This window comes from Microtus ochrogaster, chromosome 18 (assembly GCF_000317375.1).
Source record: "Microtus ochrogaster isolate Prairie Vole_2 chromosome 18, MicOch1.0, whole genome shotgun sequence".
Classification (NCBI taxonomy): Eukaryota; Metazoa; Chordata; class Mammalia; order Rodentia; family Cricetidae; genus Microtus; species Microtus ochrogaster.
In genome coordinates, this window is record NC_022020.1 from 39,302,147 (window position 1) to 39,312,721 (window position 10,575).

The following is a 10,575-nucleotide window of genomic DNA, read 5'->3' on the forward strand; positions in this document are numbered from 1 at the left end:
AAGAATTCATTAAAATTATAAAATCTGTTCTAATGATTAGTCAGTGTCTTTTATTATTTGCTTTATTTAACTAATTTCCTCTGAATTTTTTATTTGGGCTTTTTATAGAAATATTAATTCTTTTTTTCAAATCTGAACTCAAAGACAACCTACTCCAGAAACCTGTTCATGTTACCTTTGCTTTCCTACAGTGTCTGTTGCATGACTCTTCCTGAGACAATGTAAAGAAATATCTCTTCACTCCAAACAGAACCAGCACAGACAACCAAAGAAAGCCTTCCATCCAGGTCCAGCTTAGCTTGTTTGGTTTACATAATGAAGCATGAGAAGCTTGAAGGCAGCTACATCACTAAAAAAAGACCCACTCCAAGCATGTAGGAACCAAAGGCAATGGCACTAGTGAAGAGCATCACTCCAATCAATTGTTTACGTCACATCATATAAGGAAGGAGAAGGGCCTTGTGAAGCTATCAGGAGCCTTCTGAGTCACATGAGCCTCCTTCCTCCAGATGAGAGAATGTTAACAGGATTGGTTTCTACAATGTCTTCTTTGGGTGGCCACAAAGGCTTTGTTTCGGCACAGAACAAGCAGCTTCACCCTATTAGGACTCTATTGGACATTTATACTACTCTTCCATGTGATAAAAATCTTTCTTTCTACCACAATTTTTAAACAATATATTGACTAATGTTTAGTCTACTGAACATAGCAAATCGTTTTGCAAATAGATGATTAAAATGATTGTTAAATTGAATCAAAGCCCACTACTGTATTGAAAATGAATTGTAACTGGGCTTAAGTGTTTTCTAAGCATGAATTTCAATTACTATAGGTTTTGGTTCAATAATCTTGAGTTTTATAGTGAGGGAATGTGTAAATAATAAAACCTGCATGTGACATATATGAAGGGACTTAGAGTTATTAAATGCATTAAAGCATTAATTGTTGAGTAATTGGTAGTTAGCTGGATGAGAAAGAACAGCATGGGGCTCAGAAATTATTAAGATATCAATGACTGCATGTGAGGGGGTGTGGGAGGTCCTTCTGTCTATGTGTTGCTTTTATTGGTTAATGAATAAAGGGACTGTTTTGGGCCTATAGCAGAGTTATAGGGGAACAGAGCTAGGTGGAGAAAACTAAAAGGAATGCTGGGAGGAAGAAAGAGTTGGAGAAATGCCAAGGATCTGCTACCGGATCTAGATGTGCTAAAATTTGTTATGTAGGCCATGACCTTGTGGTGATACACAGATTAATGGAGATGGGTTAAATTAATATGTAAGAGATAGCCAATAAAAATTTAGAGCTAATGGACCAACAGTGGTTTAATTAATACAGTTTCTGTGTGGTTATTTTGGGTCTAAGCTAGCCAGGCAGCCAGGAAACAAACAAGAGGCCTCCATACAACAAATTGGCGCCCAACTTCTTTCCACAATGATGAGTCTTGAACTGCCTCTGTTAGCATTATGCCATTTGGCTTATTTGCCATTCAAGAGACATAAATCATTCATATGCAATGTTAAGATCAAACACAATGATGAAAATAACAGCCATTTAAACTATACAGAAGCAAATATTCTTCAAGTGTATGTTGGGTTTCCACTTAAACTTCACAACCTGCCAGGTTATTACTCCCATTTTTTGCAAGTAAAAATCTTGGCATACACGATTTCAGAAGGGCAGACACCACAGCTGTTAATATGTAGAACTGAAGACTAGCCTTTTGCAATCTGACTCCAGAGCTCAAGTCCTTAGCTACAATTATGAGTTGCTAAGTAGGCGTTGGCACCCTTACTTTATATTTGGTAAAATGAAGTTTTGTAAAATGTTAATTAGCCTTTTCAGAATAGTGTGTTCTATAATTTTAGCAATAAGACTTTTAGATTAGTAGTAAGTATAAAGTCATAAATTTAATCAAATTATTCCATTAAAATTCAAATGAAACCTAAGCAAAAAAAAAAACTTTTGGAAAATGTTGTTAGGAATATTTCTTAAGAAAGCCTCTCCGCTGACACAAATAATTCCAACCAAACATCCCAGACTCCTTGGGTATAGGGGTGTCAGGGGGCTGGGGTCTCACTTCCAACCAAACAGATGTTAAATTTGTAAAGATGTTATTGTAACTTGAATATTTCCTGTCTCCTACTAGTAGTGTATTCTTTAGTATACTTATTAATTGACTCTGCAATAAATCTGATGGTTTACTGTAGTTTGTGAGTCATTTAAAATAAAAATCCAAGACTTCATCTTTTGTTAAATATAAATAGATTCAGAAGACCCATCAAGTTTCTTTTTAATTTGGAAAAGGTTCTGACACACCATTCATGTAACTTTCCTCAGCTTTCCAATTTAGCTTTGGTGCCCAATTTAGAAAGCAATACTGCCACCAAGAGGATAAGAGGTGGAAATGCACAGTCAAAAGAAGGAGGGTGTGACTTGGTTCCGGATTGCAGAAACAGTTGTGTTGTGACCTGTTTCTTGAGGAATTACTGAAACAGTCCAACTACTAAAGGCTGTAATTGGCATGTGTGAGAAAAATGATGCAATTCTTGGTAACTTATGCTTTCACCCTCGATGAAAGTAAAACACGGTTGTACTGATATAACTCTTCTTCTTGGCAAAATCTATTAACTTCCCAACACCTACATTGGGATTCCAAAGTATATGAAAAATATTCTAGATAGAAAAATTTGACTGAATCGGTCAACATTGAAGAGAACAATGAGAACATCTAGAAACTAGTGCTAACCCCATCTAAAAAAAAGTGACTAAATCATGTGGGGGCTAAGAGTTCATACCACAAGGCGTGTGCTTACAGCAGAAGAAAGATAATGACTCATGAAGTTATTGTGTAATTTACAAAATTTTCTCCCCACATGTGCTTTCCTTCTTCTAATGGTGAGCCCTGGAAAGAAGAAGGTGTGTCATTGATTCAGTGTAATTCATTAATATATTTCCAAGTGGGTTTTTTTGGGGGGGGTGTTTTGTTTTGCATCTAAGAAATCATTGCATAATACAGAGTCATAGGGTTTATAACCTAAGTTATTTTCTGCAAGTCTGAGGCTTCTCGTTTTGGTATATGCAGTTTCTTTAGTTTTGGAGTGGTGTGATACAGTGCTTCATACAGATAAATAATTATTCACTCGCGTGTTGCTTAAAAGGCTGTCATTCTGCCTACTTATTTACCTTCATAATTTTGTTTAAAAAACTGTCCACATACATGTAAATGTAGTTTTTTTTATTCTTTCCAGATGCTAAACATCTAGGTTTAGATGTGTTTGCAAACACGGCTCCTATTTACAAATTGAGAAAAAAGATAGAATTGGCAAAACTAAGGCCTAAAGTCAAGATTGCTTTGAAACAATCTAAGAGTATGCCCCCTGAACTAGATATTGATTTTGCATACTCTTCATCCAGATATTCAATTTCTAATCCCTGGTGTGATGTAATTTAGGGATAAAACATTTGTGGGAGTAACTAAGGCTTTTTAATATCATTACTGTGAGATCTTAATCCAAGAGGGTTGTGGCCGTTGAAAGAGACACTAGAGAGTTCTCCACATGTGCAGAGAATAAAAGTCATATGAGAATATGGCCAAAATTAGATGTCTGCAACTGGAGAGCCTGGAAATGAACCCTAATGGCAATGTTTAGGAACACAGACCTCTGCCGTGTAATCTTCCCAGCCTGTGGGATTTTGTTAGATCAGCCCAAGCACAGCAACACAGCGGGAGTTCGGGGCCTTTAAAGAATCTAATACAGGGATGGGTAGTGGTGGCCAAGACTTTAATCCCAGCACTCAGGAGGCAGAGGTGGGTGGATCTCTGTGAGTTCAAGGCCAGCCTGGTCTAACAGAGCTAATTCCAGGACGGGCTCCAAAGCTACAGAGAAACCCTGTCTCGAACCCCCACCCCCCCAAAAAAAGAACCTAAGACAGGGAAAACTGAGTCCCTGGTGATCGTGTTCGTGGACCCCCAGTTCCACTAGTCTTTAATCCAATCTGACCCGATGAGTTCTCTAGCCTCCTCCACCAACACTCCCACTCAGCAACTGTTACCATCTTGTTCAAACGCATATTCTTGAGTCTTAAGCAGAAATCGCCACCTTTAGGAATCCATACTGGCATTTCTGTAACTTTGTATTGTAGTTGAGAAAACTGACAAGGCACCACAGCAGTTTCATGAGGTATTATTATTATTATTAGTGGAGACACAATGCAATAAACATTTTACTGCTTTTTAAATGAGGGGGGTCTTGCATTTCCGTTTTGCAGTGGACCCCATATTCTATGCAGTGGTACCTGAAGTTGTGTGTGTGGCCAGCCCCAGCTAGCAACTTTGAACAAGGCAATTAATTTCCATGTCAGGTTTTTTTCTTTTTTTCTTTTTTTTATGAAGATAAGATTCTGGAGTTAATTCGTGTAAAGAGTTTGGCCCAGGACATCCTCCTTTATAATGGTGACTACTAGGATGTGTAACTAGTAGTTGATCTAGTTCAGAGTCTCGTTTTATATTTCTTATGCCCACAGATCCAGCTCTTCAAACACAGTTCTCACAGGAAGTAACAAATGTTCCTCTTCTATTTCAGATATCCGTTTTACCAAAACTCATCCTTTCCACATATTCGCGCTTCGGCAGGTAAAAAGCAAAAGATACCGAGGAAGGTCTTAAAAAGATGTCCTTGAAAGAGCAAAAATCTTCACAAGAGCTAGACTTTAGAACTGAGCAAAATCGGCAACTCAATCAACTTGAACTGTTCAGGAAAACGTTCTCCGCTCCTCCTCAGTACCCTCCAGCTATAACGGAACACAGTGGAACAATCACAGGGAAAATTTCCCTTCTCTGCAAACATCAGCTAATACCGCGCCCACTGGAGCGCTCGTTTGCCTGGTTTCCACGGAAACGCTCCATTCCGGCCCTTCCCATTTCCGGTACCGCCGGAAAGTCCCGACTCTTTTTTTTTTAGGCGTTTGCGCGCAGGACGGTGAGTTTTGGGCGGAAAAGGCCGCCGTCGGTGGGCGTGCCTGCGCAGCCGCGGTGTAACCTCCGGCGTTCACGTGCGGAGATGGCTGCCGATCCTCTTCCTCCGGCTGCAAAGTTTCAGCCTGGAACTTTGAACCTCAATAACGAGGTGAGCGTCGCGGGCCGGGACTGTAGGGTGTAGGGTGCCCTCTCCGCCTCCGGGGTCTCCCACCACGTGGGTGGGGAGCGCGGCCGCCGAGGACCCGTCGGGTCGGGAGACGGGAGCCACGCGCGGCTGGTCGCCTCCCTGGTCTCAGGCTCCGCAACTTCCGTCCCTGCGACGATGGGGAGGTCACTCGGTGTACGGTCACTTTTAATTGTTTTCTGTAGAATGTAGCTCCACGATTGTCCCTTCCTCATAAGCGGGTAATTTGCTGAGCTCAGTGCCTGGCCCTGAGTAAGCTCTCAGTAAACCTGCGTTTTCTTGATTGTCAGAACTGAGGGGAAGAAAATTCAAACTGCAGCACCGTTTGTGTTACAAGTTACAGATCTTGAATGACCCTGTACGCACTCCGTATACCTCTTTTTTTTTTTCCTGATCGTGTCGGTCCCATTGATGTTTCCTTTCCAGCTGAACTCTAAGAGCCGTTTGCACTCGCTTATCCCCTGTATATCTCTTCCTGGTTTCGTGCTTAATTCTCGTCTCCTCCGCTGGAGTGCTAGTCTTTGCAGGCCCACCAAGAGTTTTCAGTATATGCTTTTACCAACTTTCACATGGCATCCCAAACAACGTAAGCTTGGAGGAACGAGAATCGAACGGACACCTCACAGCTGCGTATCGTGAAAGTGCCTTACCCTGCTTGTCGTATCTATGCAGGTCACTGTCCCAATTACAAAGCTGTGTAGGACTTCTTTGTTGTTGTTTTTCGTTTTCCAGTAACCTGTGATAGAGAATAAAGGAGGATTCTAACCCCCACCCCCCAATAATTGTGCAGAAGTTTTTGCAAGAGCAAAGTCGGCTGTGTGATAGAGTCCTTAATCTTCTCGGGGAGCCCTCTACAGGAATTGCAGACAGTAATTGAGTAATGTATTGGAAGACCTTGCAGGCATAGGGACTCTTCTAAGTAGAAAAAGGTTGGTGGTAGGAAATTCTGAACAATAAACGGCTAGAAAGCATTCACTGGTGAGAATTAACAAATATGTCACCGTCTTATGCCCGATTGAGTCTTTTTTTTGTTTTGTTTTTCGAGACAGGGTTTCTCTGTAGCTTTTTGGAGCCTGTCCTGAAACTAGCTCTTTAGACCAGGCTGGCCTCAAACTCACAGAGATCCGCCTGCCTCTGCCTCCCGAGTGCTGGGATTAAAGGCCTGCGCCACCATTGCCCGGCCATATTGAGTCTGCATCTCAGTAGGTAATGGGTTACAAGGTATCAAAGAGGAAGGAACAAGGTGTTTAGAATTTTCTGATGTTTTTCACCCATTTAAACTTGTATTTTGTGCAAGAAAATTGTTGGTGGGTGTTTCTCAATAAGTTATATATGAACTGTGAAAGATCTTAATTGTCCTTGGAAGTTCAGGGAAAGGGATAGTAACATTTAGGTCGGGTTTTGATTTCAAGGGTCACGATGTCAGTCCGGCAAGGTTCCTTTCCACTTCCGCAACTTGTGGGCTTTTTCAAAATAACTAAGTAAGATCATTAGAAAGAATTCACTAATTGATTTTTAACTAGATTTCTTTCAGTGATGTGACCACCTGTTTCTGTCATGTGTGCATGTAAGGATGTTCCCCTGACACATACATGCTCTAAAAATGTTTCCTGGGTGATTGGATGAATTTACCAAATGAGAAATCATACATATCCCAAATTTAAATTGAATATGTCCTCACAGATACCAAACAAAGAATGACAGAAAATAGTGGAAATGTTGATGTCATCATTCAGGTCAAAATAAGAACACAAATGGAGTCGTGAGTCACTTAGTGGAAACAGGTTCGAAAATACATGGCACTGGGTAATTATGTCGTTGAGCCACAAAACCCTTAATGATTGTGACATCACTATCACTTGGTGGTAAATTATTATGGGACCACTGTCCTGTGTATGTCGCAGCTTCAAAATTTTTGTGCACATGACTATGGCTTGACCTACCTAAAGGTTGAGAAGCATGACGAAAGAAAGAACAAAGATGACTGCCTAGAAAAAGCTCGTCAGACATGACATTTTTTTTCATAGAAATTTGGCAAGGGCTTACCCTCAAAAGGAAGCAGATGTGAAAAGTTGAGACTCAGTGTGTCACACTCTGCTGCTGTGGCCATCCAGAGTATTCCCCGACAGAGCTGTTCTGCTCTCCTCCTAGCTACTGGGGTTGACGCTGTTGATCATCTTACCTGCTGCCCGATTTTTTCTTCAGCTCGGATTTAAGAGGTCATTTCTGTGTTTTAAACCCACTGGCTTGCTTATGGATAAAATTGAACAACATAAGGACACCTGCCCGCCTTGTTTTCTCCTGTCCCTGTTAACCCATGTTCTCAGCTTTGGCTCCTAGCCCTGCTCTAGGTCCTTGACACAGGGTACTCCAGGATCTAGAATTTCCTCTCACCAGTCCCACTTACAACTTTCTCAGGAACCTGTTGCTAGCTTTTATCCTTTGCATGTGTATATGACATTACAAAATGTTTATATCATAGGTGCTTAGTATTTGAAAATTATTAAAGTGGTAAACATGCTCATCTTAAAAACACACCATCTTATTTGCTTGTTATCTGTTCCCATGAGTTTTGCTAGATGGCAGCATAAGCTCAGTAGTGGCTAAATTACAGGCAATCATGCATCATTTTAGATTTTTTTTAATTCTTGTTGATCAAAAACTAATTCAACAGTAAGTTAAAATCTAGATGACTAACTTACAGTTTCCTTATAAAGGCATAATAAGGTTCATAACTGTGAAAGTGATAGAACATATGTCTTTGTAACCTACTTTTATTTAAGATTTCTCAGATTTTTCTGCATCATACTTAAAACACCAGCTTCTCTTTTCTACGTTGGAGGTAATTATTACTCTTCTGGTGTAGTTTCTCACCTATATGTCTCATTCTTTTGTACTATTTCTATAGCTAGTGTATAGTATTGATAAATATTTTTAAACTTTGCATGTGTGATACTATACTGTAGAAATATGTATGTCCTTTTTCTGTACTCTTTTATATATTGTATCCTCAGAAACATTTTCTAATGAGTGGAGCCTGGAAAACATTGTGCGATTCTTTAATGTTGAAACATGGCTTTTAATAGACTCTCAGATGTAGAATTTTTATTAAAGATGGCAAAATTTCCTCCATAAAGACTATAGAAGTTGCCTTTTCTACCAGCAGTTTCTGAGCATGCCTGTTTTCCCCTAGCCCTGTGATCCAAGGTTTATGATTTCTGTATATCCAAGAGTGAATAAGCAGAAGTTACAATGTATTCTAAAATACCACAGATGTGCTCAGCTTTTCCTAATAACTATCAGTTTTGTTAAAGATTGCTCGAATCCAAGAACATGACAAAGTAATCCATTACTTGGGTATTAGCTAATTTACTAGATAGCAGATAGTCAGCAAGAGTCAGTTCAAACTGCTGAATTTTGTCTATGGTCCGTAGTATTAAAAATTTGTCACCATGAATCCTGGAATATAGCTCTTTTTCTCACAAGTGGATTATCACTAATCATTAGCTTATAAGAGATGCATAGCTTATATAAGTATACATGGGTAAAGTGGTTCATTAAGGAATGTTTGGAATGTAGAGAGGATGTTCACATTGCAAAACACTGCTCCTTGTCTGTGATCATTACCAGCAGTGGAATGTTGGACTGCAGAAAGAACTTAGTACATAGCTAGAGAACTCTTTGGACAGAACGTCCTTCCTTTCATGATAGCTTTTGCTTGTTTGTGGTTCCTTCTCTTCTTTGAGTTGACTTTCCATTTGTTCCTTTTTTAATAAGAAAGCTAGGTTTTGACTTTATTGTAGTATTTTGTTATTTATCCAAGAAGTGATGTAGATTACTTCAATTCTAGTCATATCTCACTGCCAGCACAGAAACACTCTCACTGTGAATTTTCAATCTTCTAATGGGTTATTTTAAATGTTTTCTTTTGCTGCTTGGAACATCAGCCTGAGTACTGATGAGTTAATAGAGTTTTACTTCAGTTTCTCTCTTCGAACTCTTCATACTTGTTATTCATCTTGTTTCCACTATTATCTCCTTACCTATTTTACCTAATTTCTTCTTTCTCACACCTAAACAGCATTATAGTCTAACTATCACAGTTGGGGGTTGGTTGGAGTAGTTTGTTCATTCTTAACTCTCTTTGTCTTTCTGTCTCTCTCTTGTGGGTGCAGTAAACTTTATTGATGGTGTTCAAGAAAGTGGGGCTCTCTAAGCTTCTCCCCTTCTTCTGGGGCTCTGAGATGGAAACTGTGAGGAAGATGCTTCAGGGCCTGAGTTGGGACAGGGACTTTGCAGCAACTATGTTGCTTTTATGTTCTTTCTGGGGTGAATGGGCTAACGTTCCTTACTCCTTGGAGGCCATGAGGTCTTTTGCTATATGTACTTATTATCATACCAGGAAATGAGCTTTGCAAAGCTGTCATTGAGAAAAATGCCAGCCCCAGCATCAAAGATGGAAGAGTGGGCGTCACTATTGAGGTCACAGGAGACAACCTGGTCCTCACTGTCGCCCAGGATGCCCTTTAGTGGGCCCTAGTATGCCTGCCTTCTCCATGTCATCATACTTGGTAGCTTTCTCCAAGTGGTATGTCAGGTCCAAGGCGGACACGTTGTGGGTAGGAACACAAAAGGCCATACCAATGAGCTTCCCATTCAGCTCTAGGATGACTTCCCCTACAATCTTGGTACACCATTGGATACAGGGATGTGTTCTGGGCAGCCCATAGCCATCATGCCATAGCTTCCCAGAGGGACCATCCACAACTTCTGGGTTGCAGTGATGGCATGGACTGTGGTCATGATTTCTTCCACAATGCCAAACTTTTTATGAATAACCTTGGCCAAGGGGGTTAAGCTGTTGGTGGTGCAAGAAGCATTGCTGGCAATCTTAAGTGAACTGTCATACTTCTTACGGTTCACACGCATGAAAACCGTGGGAGTGTTAGTAGAAGGGGCAGAGATGATGACCCTCTGGCCCCCCCTCAAGTGGGCCCTGGTCATCTACATGGTGGTGAAGAAACCAATAGACTCCACAACATACTCAGTACCAGCATTAATGTGGGTGGAATCTCGCTCCTGAAAGATGGCCATGGCCACTCTGTTGATGACAAGCTTCCTGTTCTCAGCCTTGACTTTGCCGTTGACTTGCTATGGCTAGAGTTATGCTGGAACATGCAGACCATGTAGTTGAGTTCAGTGAAGAGTTAGTACATTTATCGCAACAGTATCCACTTTGCTAAACAAGAAGGAAGCCCCCAGTAGGGCCAAATCTGTTCACTCAAACCTTCACCCTTGTGACTCAAGTCACACACACTGCATCAGATGTGACTGTCTCTGGAACCGGGAGGAGTAGAGCATTCTCTCTCTCTCTCTCTCTCTCTCTCTCTCTCTCTCTCTCTCTCTCTCTCT

General features: G+C 40.7%; 1 protein-coding gene across 1 annotated transcript in view; it reads left to right on the forward strand.

Moving 5' to 3' along the window:
* The first annotated feature begins 5,020 nt into the window (after positions 1–5,020).
* The window catches only part of Srfbp1 (serum response factor binding protein 1), a 24,448-nt gene continuing 18,893 nt past the window's right edge, over positions 5,021–10,575 (forward strand). The window contains exon 1 of the mRNA XM_005356098.3: positions 5,021–5,127. Within this exon, the coding sequence (XP_005356155.1) occupies positions 5,062–5,127 (66 nt within the window). The 5' untranslated portion in view covers positions 5,021–5,061. The remainder of the gene's footprint in view (positions 5,128–10,575) is intronic.